Here is a 12,745-nt window from a genome sequence, read left to right as displayed (position 1 = left end):
TAAGGGGGGGGGGGGGGGTGAGGACAGGAGGGAGGCAGGGGTTGGACTGATGCTGTGCCTGACAGCAGAAATCCTTTCTGCACGCAGAAAGGCGCTGAAACTTCTTTTTCTTTAAATGTAAATAAAAGTTCCTACCTTAGGCTCACAGAAGGACTGGTATTTTTACTTTTACCTGGGCCCAACGCCCGGCAACCTGTCCCAGGGGTTGCAGCTGCAGGCCTGCCCTGGGCCGCCGAGAGGCGAGGGCTGGTCCGGGGCAGGCCTCGGCGGTCCCTGCCGAGCGCCGGCCTTGCCCGGAGCCAGGGCTGAGCTGACCGCAGCCGGAGGCGGCGCCCGGGCAGAGCGAGGGCCGGCGGGGGCACCGGGGCGGTGCGCGGAGCCCCGTTCCCCGCCTCCCCAGCCCGCCGCAGTGGTACCGCCCGCCTCCCCCCCCTTCCCTCCCGGGGAATGGAGCGGACCGCCGCAGCCGGGGCGCCGAGCGCGCATGCGCAGTGGCGGGCGGCGCGTTGCTAGGCGGAGCGCGCCGTGCTGGCGGCCGCCCTCCCCGCCGTGCCCGCCGCTCTCCCGGCCCGCTCCGGCGGTCCCGCCGGCCAGCGGGGGCCTTGGAGGTTCTCGCATCCCGAGAGCTGGCGTCCCTCGGTGTCCCCGGCGGTAGCCCCGGGTCGCCCTATGGAGAGGGGCCTGCGGAATGCCATCGTCTTCAACGCGTCCAAAGGGGAGGCTTTCACTCTCGCCAGCAGCTACAAATCCCTGCGGAAAAGGCTTCGCGGTAACTGGAAGATACAGAGGTGAGGGGCGGCTTTCCGAGCGACGCCTGGCGGCTTTTTGTGGAGCGCTGGCGTGGGAGAGAAGCCGCGTTTCTGCGGCCTGAGGGGCCTCGACGGGCCGGACCGAAGGCGCGCTGAGGGAGCGGAGCGCCCGCCTGCCCGGGGGAGAGACGGGCCGCCCCTGAGGGAGGAGGCCAGGACGCCTCGTCCTCCCCGGGGGGGTCGGGGCACCTGCAGTCCACGGAGAGATCCCGACATCTGTGCGTGGTCTGCGTTGAATACCCAAATAGTCTTTGGGAACGCGTATCGTGAGCTAAAATGTCTCTCTGTATGGGTTGCACACTGTGGCATTAGCTGTAGTGTCACAGCTGGGTGCTGTGTGTAGTTGTCTTTGGAGCTTTCGGCTATCGTATCAGCGGAAGAGATCAAGCATAAGTTATAAGGGTGAAACTCCTGATACAGGTTTTTGAGTCTGTCTTGATTTAGAGTTTGGGATAAAAAGCAATCGGCCCTTTTACATATGATACTGCCTATCTGTCCACTACAAAATGTGTCCGGAGCAAAAAGAAAAAAGAATAAGAGGAAGCTCATCAGGTGCAAAGTTTAATAGCAACTATGACGATTTATACCAGTTCTGGATCTGCCACAGTACCTTGTTAGAGGGGCTTTACTATTTAATAGGTTGAAATTTGTAAGGATTATTTTCACTTGAATTGTCAACTTTAAACCCAAGTAAAAGGAGGTGAAGTGATTTGCTTTGTGTTTATTTGCTAGTTCTTTAAAAAAAAAAAAAAAAAAAGTTGTTGTTCAGGACTGTATCCAAGAATATCATGTCTCTTTATTAATCTATTCATAGCTTAAAAGATGAGATCACTTCTGAGAAACTGCTTGGGGTAAAGTTGTGGATTACAGCAGGGCCAAGAGAAAAGTTCAGTGCTGCTGAGGTAAGAAGTCAATAATTGTTTGCAAATTAGTTATGTTTCAAGATGTGTTTAATGCGAAATAGAAAAGAACAACACAGAAGAATTTGCAATAGTACTGCTTTATATGAATTTATGCAAATTGAAATCTGAGTGCTTTTCTGATAGGATCAAGTTCATTGCAAGTAGTCAGCATCGTTTACGTTCCCTCATCTCAGTATAACTTCCTGCAGTCTTGTGTGTAGCTTCTTTCACATGTATTTTTTCTGGATTTTTGCTGTCTTCTAGTTTTCAGCTCTGAAGAAATTCCTGGAGGATGGTGGAGCCATCCTGGTGATGCTAAGAGAAGGCGGAGAGTCCCGATATGGCACAAATATTAACTTTTTGTTAGAAGAGTATGGGATCGTTTTCAATAATGGTAATGGGGCTCACTGATACCTTTTATTCTTCCATTTTCAGCAAAATCTAATGAGCAGGTTCAGCCTTTGTTGGTATAAGCCAAGCAGATCCCTCTCACAAAGCACCTTTTGGTCTAAGAGATGTTTTTTCTTGAAATCTGCATGTACATGGCAGTGTAATACTGGAGTACACCAAGGGCTTTCCATGGACACAGTACCTTGGTAACAACTTGGCCATCTCCATTCCTATGCTGTAGTTGTCAATTTTGATGGTATTTACTGAGAAAAATTAATTTTAGTTTCATTTCAGACATTTTTTCCATGTGTTTTAATGGGTTGAATCACTTCGTACTCACCCTGAATAAACAGTGGCACTTTTCTTTAAGAGACCAATAGAATTCCATTCATTAGGTTCTGTACTGCCAATGTGAAAAAAACCCAGCTGTGTTTCAGTGTATGTAAATTATTTTTAGGGTTTTTGGTGTCATTTCTAGGCTGTGCCTTTTTTTGCAGCAACAGTATTTGATTCATCATGCTTTTGGAAGATGTATAAAAAAAGAATTTGAACTTGTAAAACTTGATACATATTCTTTTAACTGGATCATCCTTTTGCCTCTTCTGCTCTGCAGAAGACATGGAGATGTGCTTATTTTTATTTGAACCTGCAACTGTATTCCTGTTCTAAATCTCTACGTCCAAAAGGAAATGGTAGAGAAGGCTGATCTGAATTTTGGGAGCCACATGCCAGCTTTGTGGTGTTAGAAGCAAACAGCCAGGGAATCCAAGAGCTAAACTCATTTTTCGTTGCTGTATCTAGCATACCGATTAGCTAAGATGTAAATTTATTTTTTTTTTCTTCAAGATGCTGTAGTACGAAATGTATATTACAAGTACCACCACCCAAAAGAAGCACTAATCTCTGATGGGGTTTTGAATAGGTAAATATTTGGGGTATATAAATCTTTACAGTAAACTGTTATGATCCCTATTGTTTTCAGTAAGTTCCACTTTTCAATATCTTGTAGGGGAATCAGTGAAGCTGCAAGAAAAACAGTTCTTGAGACAGCAGATGAAGATGGAAGCGGACATGACTCTCAGTAAGTGTTTTCCTTTGAGGAAGCTGATGGGCAAAGATTTAGAATAACTTGGAATTAGCAGGTTTGTAATCTAGCAGGAGTATGTTGTATTTGTGTTGAGGTTTTCTAATGTATTTCTTCTGTCAGCTTCTTGCTCCTCAGGGTTATATCTGGAAAGGAGAATCTGTTTAGTAGTGCATGGTAACCAATGAAGGAGCAGGAGTGATAGGTTTTGAAGGGAATTATTACTTTCCTGACTAGATTTTTTTTGTCCCTTGTCTGTGGATTTGAATTTGATTAAACAATGTAAATATGAATAACCTCTAGATAGTGAGTGGTCTGGCTGCAGGCATGAGCAACCCTACGTCTTTTTAAAGAGTCTTAATCCAGGGTAAGATAGATGTTTATTGCAGTTTTTAGCTTTCCGTCCCTCTGTGCTGCAGAGGAGGGAAAAGGCATTGAGAAGAACACAGCTTTCCCGTAAATAACTATAAATGTTTGTATTCTTCCTTGCAGCTAGTTTTTAGACTAATAAATGACCATGTGTTTGATTACAAGGGAAAATATAAGTGTAAAAACATTTCATGTGATTTTATTCCAGAATATATATGCACCTGTAAGCTAAATACCCCTGCCCTTCTCTTGGATATAGGAGTGCGCAAACAGAAATCAGTGTTCTTTGTTATTTAAAGACAAATTGTCAACCTGGAAAAAACTGTAGAAAGAGACTAAAATGTCATTATAATGATGGGAATGTTCGAAAGCACACCTCTTGGCATTCCACCACCAGTGCACAATTACATTTTGCAGTTTAGGCAGACAGACAGAGTTGTATAAATATGTCCAGCCTATCTGATCCATGCAGATACTGACAGAGTTTCTGTATTTCCTGCAGAGCACTCACTTTCGTGTATCCATTTGGTGCCACGCTGAATGTGATGAAACCAGCAGTGGCTATTCTATCAACAGGATCTGTCTGCTTCCCGCTCAACAGGCCTATTCTTGCTTTCTATCAGCATGAGGTATGATTCTGCGTGTAACAAACCATGCATTCTCCCCCTGCCCCCCACAGAAATTGTCAATGTATTTTCTGGCAGTACTTAGAAACCCACTTCTATTTTTGATGCACCTGCAAACTCCAGATGAGCCTAGTGACTCTTGCCTCCTTTTATGGAGAACTTCTTTGCATGGGGTTCAGAGGAGAATTAATTTGATGGTCAGCAAAGATTATATATTTGTTTGGTTGACAGATGGATATTTTTAGTTATTCTTTAAAGTTTCATTATTTGTTTTTTTTTCCCCACTGTTTTAGTGATCATTTAGTAAGCAAGATTATCGTTAGCTTCATAAATACGCCATATTGAATTAAGGAAGAGGACTGTCACCTTGGAACCAGTAGATTTTTGTGTTATCTTACCCATCCAGCCCTGTTAATTTATTAAAAAAAAATTCAGAAATCTAGTAGTAGTTGATGGGTACAAAGAAAGAATTAATATTGTCAGTGAACGTAAACACATTAACACATTTTTTACTGTGTAGATGAGTTTCTAACACTACTGTGTTTTTTTGATATCTTCGGTAGGAAGGTGATTTGTTTCCTGAGGATGGCCAACTTCATCCTCCTGTGTTGCGGCTGAAATAAACCCCATAAATCAAAGACAACAGAGCAGCACAAACTGAACTTACAAGTACACTTACTGCTCACATTTTATCTGCGGCTGTCAGAGTGAGATATAAAATCCCTCCACCCACAATATTTGCACATAGATCCAATGGACCCATAGACTCATGCCTAATTTTGCACCCAAATTATTTGCATTAATGATGAGAGTTGTCTTTTTGTGACTTAAGTCATCTAAGTTACGTAAAGCCTTAACTCTACTGGGGTAGGCTCTTGCTGGCTGGTGTTCTTGTTTCGAGACTGTGCCTGTTTATGTGGGGTCTCATGTGCTTCACCTAATCGGTGTGGAGAGGAGTGTTTTCTTCTGAGAACTGTAACAACTAAATTACGCTGTAAGTGAAATCCACATAACTTGCTTGCACCTCCGTGAAGTGTTTTGCATGGGTGGATCACTGAAGTGTAATAGGTTTGTGCAGTGGAAACCATTACATATCATACTGATAGTTCTTCCCTTGATATAATAGCATGACATGAATGTGAAATAGATGGCATCGGTTTTGCTATCTAGCTCAAGTTATAGATGCAAGGGTAGAAGATGAAGCCAGAGACAGAGGTTGTCTCTCAAGCAGAGCAGAGAAACTGGGTAGAAGGAAAACAAGATCTCTTGGAGTAAAGAAGAGATAATGGTAAAGAATAGCAACAGAAAGTGAAGGAATGGAAAGTAAGAGCAGAGGATGCTACCTAGTTACGCTCTTGCGGGTAAAGCACGTAGAATTCAGGTTAAAACCTTGCAAAACACGGAGTATGAAACATCAGAAATTTGTTGAACAAACTGGAGCTTTGTTTGATGTATCTTCAAGTTCATTACAGTTATGGTAATTCGTGGTTATATTATGCTATGAGTTTCACAGTTGGTGCAGGGAGCATTACAGTGGTTTTTGTTCTTTTGAAAACTTAACTGTTTCTTATGTGTGTCCTTGCGGAAGGATTAAGGGATAATCTGATGGAGAAGAATTCCAAAGATGTTTCATGAATGCATTTTCATGCATGTTTGATCTAGCTAAATTAAAATATAATGACCTGTATTTTGCGTTTTATCTTATAAATAATAAAATTCCCAAACTCTTCTCTCATTACCTGACGTGAATATGCGCTATGTTGACGTGCATGCCTGTCACTGGCCTCTGGGTTTACATTCTGAACACTGAAGAATGGGTTGCCAGAAGTTAATAATGCATTCATGTAACTTAATCCTTTTTTTACTTGATTGAAAAATAGAGTGTTCTTGTTCTGCAAAAACAGCCTAAGCGCAGCTATTGTTGATGATATTCTCTGTATTTTTTTTTATTGCCAGCCAATTGTCTGTCTACTTGTATGAAATGCAGATCAGGTTTTTTTAATAAATTTATGAGCCTTAAGAGCATATACTCTTACAATAATGCTGCACTCTTGTGAGCTTGACAAGTTTGAAACTGCTTTTGCCACTCCTTATTCCAAAATTTCCTATTTCTTTAAATCATTTTGTAATTAGACAGCGTTAACTGCAATTTGGAAGGATGTTTTACTATATTGTATTCTTTGTTGTTAGAATCAAGGTGGAAAGATGGCAGCATTGGGATCTTCCCACATGTTCAGTGATCAATATTTAGATAAAGAAGAAAATGGTAAGATCATGGTAAGTTTGTTGTTTGGTTGTTTGGTTTTGTTTTTTTTAAAAGCACCTTAGTGGATCTTCACAGCACTTACAAAGCAATCCATGCTATGGAATGGATTCAGTATGGAGATTCTAACCCAATACTAACATCTGAGGAATTTGTTAAAGCACAAGTAAGAGGAAGTTTTTAAAGATATAGTTTATTATTTATGTTATAGGACTCGGAAAAGCTTTTCCTACTTCTGTTCACCACTTTATTGTTATTAATATTTAAATATTCAGTAGAGGGTTTTTTTGTCTACTACTTTTTCTTAGCTTCTTTAGCGCTTGATTATGGCTGCTGATTAATAATAAACCATTGCATATATAGCTCCTGCTACCTGGAGATTGTAACGCACTTTCCAAAGGGGTATGTAACCTTGTTATGTGTAAGAAGGGGAGTTTCCTGCTGAGGTGTTCCTGCAAGTATGCACCTCATACAAAGTATGCTCATTGCCATGACTCATATATAAATTCAAATAAAGTTTATATTTTCTCCCTAGATATTCTTTGATTTATTGCCCATATTTTTCTTCTTTTTCATGGTATGTTATTTAATTTAATATGAATACTTAAGAATAACGTAAGATTACTTGGACCCTCCAGAAATTAATTAAGTTTTGCCTTTCTCCAGGATGTGCTCTTCCAGTGGCTGACAACATCAGATATCCATTTAAACCAGATGGATATGGAGGACCCTGAGGTAAGAGAGATCCATCACAAGCAAGTAAATAACAGTGTGATCCAGCAGCACCAGTTTTGGCAAACCATGTATTTAGCACAAAATGGTTAACAGCTAGATGGATGCTGTTGTTGTTGCAGACCCTTTATTCAGGGTCTGAGATTGAGTAGGCAGATGGATTAGGCATAAAAAGTATAGTATTTCTGTCAGGCTTAGATTGCTATTCATTATCAGATTTCATTTGTGAAAGTCTCTTTCCAATTTGCCCATGTTTATGAGATCATTTGCTGCTCCAGCGTAGTAAGTTTGCACTTCACTCTGAGCCCTCAAACAAGAGGAACATGCATGAGGTGAAGGCAGATTTTCTGTGTATGAGTAGGTATTGACCTGTGTGTCAATTTTAGTTGCTTTTTTCACTGAAGTATGCAGCGGCTATTTTTATTTGAAAATATCATACATGATAAAATTGTGTACTCTGTGTGCATAAAAAGAACAATAGTCTTCCACGGTTGACTAGTAAGTTGTCGCTCTTCATTTTAAAGAATTAACAGAAATTCAGAGGCAACGCCCATGTGGCAGCTAAGAGAATAGAGTTTGCACAGTCTACCAATCTAGTAAGCTGCACTGCAAATGGTCATACCTGGTAAAGAGTGAAATAATTATTTCTAGATGAGATTTTAGGTGAGATATAAACTAGAAAGAGACTATGTCAGTGGGTTGGTCTTTTTAAATCATAGGTGCGTGTGTGTGTGTGTGTGTGTGTGTGTGTGTGTGTGTGTGTGTTCAGATTTCAGACTACACCATGCTCCCAGATACAGCTGCGCTGTCTGAGCAACTGCGAGTCTGTCTGCAAGAAGGAGATGAGAACCCAAGAGACTTCACAAAGCTGTTTGATACATCCCTTTATCAGCTGGATACAACTGCCCTCCCTTCAGTTATCAAGTCAGCAGCTGTGATTTTTTTTTTTTAATATTTTTCCATTGTGTATTCTGCATTTTCTGTTTGTGCTTAACTGTGTTTGCCTAAGAGCAGAAGGGGCTGAGCTGTAGGCAGCATTCTGAATATGGGTATACCAGAAGATCGATTTGTACAGTGTAACAGTGATATTTTCTCTTGCTTCTTGTCTTAGCTGTAGTTTCTGACATTGTTTTTTTTCTTTATTTCTGAGTACTGCTGATTCAGTGAACTGATACTTTTAGTAAAACTACCTACAGTGATGATGGGTACTTTCTGGAGTGATAACTGGTTGTTTTTCCACTTCTGAATTACTTGGCATTTGGTGAAGCTGCATTTCATTCATCTTGGCGTTTCCCAATAATTGTGTCTTGAGATTTATCTGCTGCTCAGTTTTACCAGTTTTGTACTGCTAGCAGCTTTGTCCCTCATAACTCATCTGTTATCCAGATCAGGTATGAACACGTTGAATAGTAGCAGGCTTAACACAGATTCCATGAAACTCCACTCTGTTGTGGACACTTTTTCTTCTTACTTGGCATTTCTTGTATTTTCACTGGATGTGAATTCATAGTGGGATCTCCCTTCTCATCCCATAACAAATAACTTTTTAAAATAGCTTTTGGGTATGGACTTCCTGAAAAACCTTTTTGAAATCCCAAGTCTGCTCCTTTTGAACTGGATCACTTTTTCCTCGTGCACGTTCATCCCTTTTAAAGTTGCTTGAAGAATTGTGGTGTGACTTCCTTCTTTTTTATCGTCTTACATATCCACCTATCATTAGCTTCTTGTCTGTCATAATTTTTACTAATTTGCTTGCTGTAGAAGTCAGTTATTACTGATATGTAGTTCTCTGGGGTCCTTCTAAAATTAGACATCCCGTTTTTTTAATGCTATGATTGTGCATAATGTTGACACTGGTGTCTTCATAAACATTCATCTCTATAGCCTTTATTGCATGCAAGTGGAAATGGCTGTTGTATCATTTCTTCTCTCGTACTTTGTCTTTTTCTGTGCTGCAGAGCTTACGAACAGCTGAACGTGAAGCATGAACCCCTCCAACTCATTCAGCCTCAATTTGAGACTCCACTACCTGTCCTCCAGCCAGCTGTGAGTAATCTCCTTGCTGATACAGCACATGGAGAATCCCTGTTACATGTAACACCTCTGTGTCCTTTCCATAGTTGTTTCAAAAAAAAAAAAAGTGAGAAATGTTGTTGTCATAATTAATCACTTGGGAGTTGAATACATTGCAGGGACTATCTTTTAGGAAAGAGCGCTTATTTATGCTTCTAATTTTTATCAACAGAGCTTGAAAATGTAGCATCTGGTACCATAGCAGAATGCCTTGTGTATATAAGCCTTCAACCAAGTAGCTGCTCCCAGTCCTGTGAGCTGGTGGGGTTCAGCCTTTGCTGTGAAAACACAGTGTGCTATTTCAGAGAGCAGTGGTGGTGTAAGTAATCCTGACTGTTGCCAGGGGAGGAGCCAGTCTGTCCCACTCTTCTTCCATCTCCCCTATCCTTTGGGGAAGTAGAAAGTGGAGCATTGGTCTTTTACAGCATGGGCTGGCCAGACTTTTACCAGCAGAGATTTGGGCTGGCAGCAACTACACGAGCTGTGGTGCTGTCAGACTTATTTTGAAAAGCGGGTGTCTCTGAGTATCTTTGAGTTTTGCCATTATGGCTCCATCCTTTACCTTGGCCGCTGAGGAAACATTACTGGGATCCTCATAGCTGCAGGAGTGCAACTGAAAGCAGTGTCTCCTGTGCTGCTCTTTAAAACCACAAGTCCAACTTGTGGCATAAGTGGTGACTGCATGAAAAAGAAAATACTCTTACCAGAATTAGTGTGAATATGTTTCCAAGGTGAGCTGTTACGGTGAGCTTACTACCTCAGCTATCTCAGCTATCGCCTGGATCTCATGGAGCAAAACTAAAAACAAACTGCAAATGCAGTATGTCTAGGTGTGATGCAAGGTGATAATTCTGGCATACTTGTGACTAAACTCGTTTGGAATATTCAATTATTTTTACAAAATATAAATAGAATTTTTAAAAAGGCGTACCTTTGTACTGTGGGCTTTGGAGTTGCATCTGATTTTATAGAAGTTTTCTTCAAGTCCAGTCTAAGTCCAAAACTATCGTCTTGGAGATCTGTAAAGTGTAAGAAAAATATTTGGCAGTAAACCATGCTAATTCTTCTCTTCAAGGTTTTTCCACCTGCTTTCAGAGAATTGCCTCCGCCCCCTCTGGAGCTGTTTGACTTGGATGAAACTTTTTCCTCTGAGAAAGCCCGTCTTGCAGAGATGACAAACAAATGTAAGCGGAGCAGACTGATTGTTTACACGTTTATATATAATGTCCAAGTTTTTGGAGGAAAATTGTTGTTATATTTAATTTTAAACCACGGCCCGCATTTATGAAAATCCACTGCTCTCATCCTGGGCTAAGAAATTGGAAGGCCTTGGAAATTGATAACATGACTTTATGTACCATGACATTTTATTTTCTTTGTTACACGACATTTTATTACGTTTCTGCCTGCTGTTTCCTACATCATGCATAAATTACTTTGCACACTTTTGCTGGTTTATTTCACATCTTTTTATGCTTTGAAGTTAAAATGTTAAGGTTATTCTAAACACACCTTAAATCTAAAAAAGATGAGAAAGTACTAGCTGCAGGAATACCTCATGGCTAGTCCACTGAACTTAGTTATAGGCCTTAACCTCCCAGAATGCCAACAACAAATGAGATCTGTAGTACATTTTTGCCCAGCTGGTATGGATACGTGTGATACTCAACTGCCTCCTTCCTTGGGATGCTTGTTTAGGTACTGATGATGACCTGGAGTTTTACATACGAAAATGCGGCGATATCCTAGGAGTAACAAGTAAACTCCCAAAGGAGAAGCAAGACGCCAAACATATCCTGGAGCACATCTTTTTCCAAGTGGTTGAGTTTAAGAAACTGAATCAGGTATTTTTAATAACAGAATTACAAGTGAATAGTTGGTAGTATCAGTACTGAGGCTGATACGTCTTTGTAGCAGCTACACTTGTCACAGGCAAGAGGTATGGTGATGTGTTAAGACATTTGTTGTATAATAAATTAGACCAGTGAAGTGTGATCCAGAATACTTACGACTCTTAATCTGCACAGAATGCGTAGTGCTCAATTTATTAAGTCTCTCGCTTATTTTAATTGGGGGATTAATACATGCAAGTGTAGTGTTGGTAACTTCAGCTGAATGCGGTTCGTTAATGGTGCATTGTGTAACAGCAGTGTGCCCTCATCAGTGTTCCCAGTGCTTGCTAATGCTGCAGCGTAGAAGTGAAACTAGCATTGTTACTCACAAGCAGTACTGTGTTGAAACAATTCTTTATAGTAAATTTGATGCTTCAAAGTCTGTTTGGAACATATTGGCAGATCAGCTGTTTCTACTAGCAAGTATCCCCTGCTTCTCAAATAGCCTAGTTAAGACAAAAATCTGACAGTTCTACCCTGCTGTTAAAATTCTTTTTTTTTTTTTTCTTTCTCCTTTCTCCTTTTCCTTTACCTAAGGAACATGATACTGACACAAGTGAAGCTGGATTCCAGAATGGTAACTGAGACCTGCCTTTCCCCAGTTTGAGATAGACCTTTTAGTAAAAACATACTTTTCCATTTTTTTAAACCTCTGTTGTCAGTATATTCCTTGGGACCATCTCAGTTGTTCACTGAATGTTTGGATCATTTATGTGCAGTAGTTTGGACAATTAATGCCTTTTGAGGAAGTGCTTGTACTTTGCAAGCACTTTCCAAATAATTTGCTATTTTTCTACTTCTTACTGAAACTGTAATTTTGTAATATATGAAAAAAATCTTATACTAAGAAAATGTGGTTTTGGTCCTTCTTTCTGGCTCCAGTATTTATTTTCTTGTAGTAGGGCTCACTGTGGGTTCTCCTGGTGTACGTGTAGTCCTTAATTGCACTGTGGGAAAGATTGTTATTTTGGTTGGTGAACTGTGGAAAAGAAAATACAGCCATAAATACAGGAGCTGCTGAAAATATGCTGGACCGTCACCCCGAGGCAGTCTCCTTTTGTCTCTCTGCCAAAGTGAACCGAGGAGAGGTGGGTTGGTTACTGTGGAAGGAAAATATTTCTTCCAAGGGAGGAGAAGAGTTGAAATTAAGCAATAATGACATTGTTGCAGATTACTGCCTCATGTAAGACTGGAAATACATCATTTTGAAAGGAAGGGACAGCATTTGGATGAAAAAGACTTTAAGATTGAATGGATCATTATTAAGAAAATGTGATACTGTGCAGAAACTCAGGAATATTTTTACTTACAGTTATTTGATACTAGCCTGTTGCCAGAGACAGTGAGCTAGGTAGTGCACAAGAATGGAAATTTAAGTGAGATTCATTGACCATGAAACGTTGAAGCTCCATGCACAGGGAAAATAGAGCCGAGGGTATGAGTGGTGAGAAGAAAAGATTTGTCAGCGTCATTAACACTGCGTGTCTGTGTTGCAAGGACTTTTTTTTATATCGACACTGAGATGGCACTTTGACATCCTCAAAATTTTGTATTGAATCTGCCACCCGAACTGTGAAACTGGAATTCTTCCCCCACTCAAGCCTT

The 12,745-nt window shown here is 40.8% G+C and overlaps 1 protein-coding gene across 1 annotated transcript; it reads left to right on the top strand.

The window, feature by feature from the left end:
• Window positions 1-504: 504 nt before the first annotated feature.
• Window positions 505-12,009, top strand: IFT52 (intraflagellar transport 52). The gene is made up of 13 exons (XM_009465532.2): window positions 505-788; window positions 1,624-1,711; window positions 1,976-2,105; window positions 2,948-3,023; window positions 3,111-3,182; window positions 4,057-4,183; window positions 6,371-6,457; window positions 7,110-7,178; window positions 7,945-8,099; window positions 9,134-9,221; window positions 10,324-10,432; window positions 10,947-11,092; window positions 11,678-12,009. Exons 1-13 carry the CDS (start codon window positions 670-672, stop codon window positions 11,723-11,725), a joined length of 1,314 nt encoding a protein of 437 aa, XP_009463807.1. The 5' UTR covers window positions 505-669; the 3' UTR covers window positions 11,726-12,009.
• The last annotated feature ends 736 nt before the right edge of the window (window positions 12,010-12,745 follow it).

Source organism: Nipponia nippon, unplaced genomic scaffold (assembly GCF_047370975.1).
Source record: "Nipponia nippon isolate SJK-2023a ecotype South Korea unplaced genomic scaffold, ASM4737097v1 scaffold_13, whole genome shotgun sequence".
Classification (NCBI taxonomy): Eukaryota; Metazoa; Chordata; class Aves; order Pelecaniformes; family Threskiornithidae; genus Nipponia; species Nipponia nippon.
This window is presented reverse-complemented; position numbering and strand designations above follow the sequence as displayed.

Excerpts from the sequence above, each read along its gene's own strand:
- IFT52 (XM_009465532.2), top strand. The coding sequence starts at position 670 with ATGGAGAGGGGCCTGCGGAATGCCATCGTCTTCAACGCGTCCAAAGGG. Across the intron at positions 6,458-7,109 it reads AAGAAAATGGTAAGATCATG|GATGTGCTCTTCCAGTGGCT; the intron begins GTAAGTTTGTTG and ends GCCTTTCTCCAG. Across the intron at positions 10,433-10,946 it reads TGCAGAGATGACAAACAAAT|GTACTGATGATGACCTGGAG; the intron begins GTAAGCGGAGCA and ends ATGCTTGTTTAG.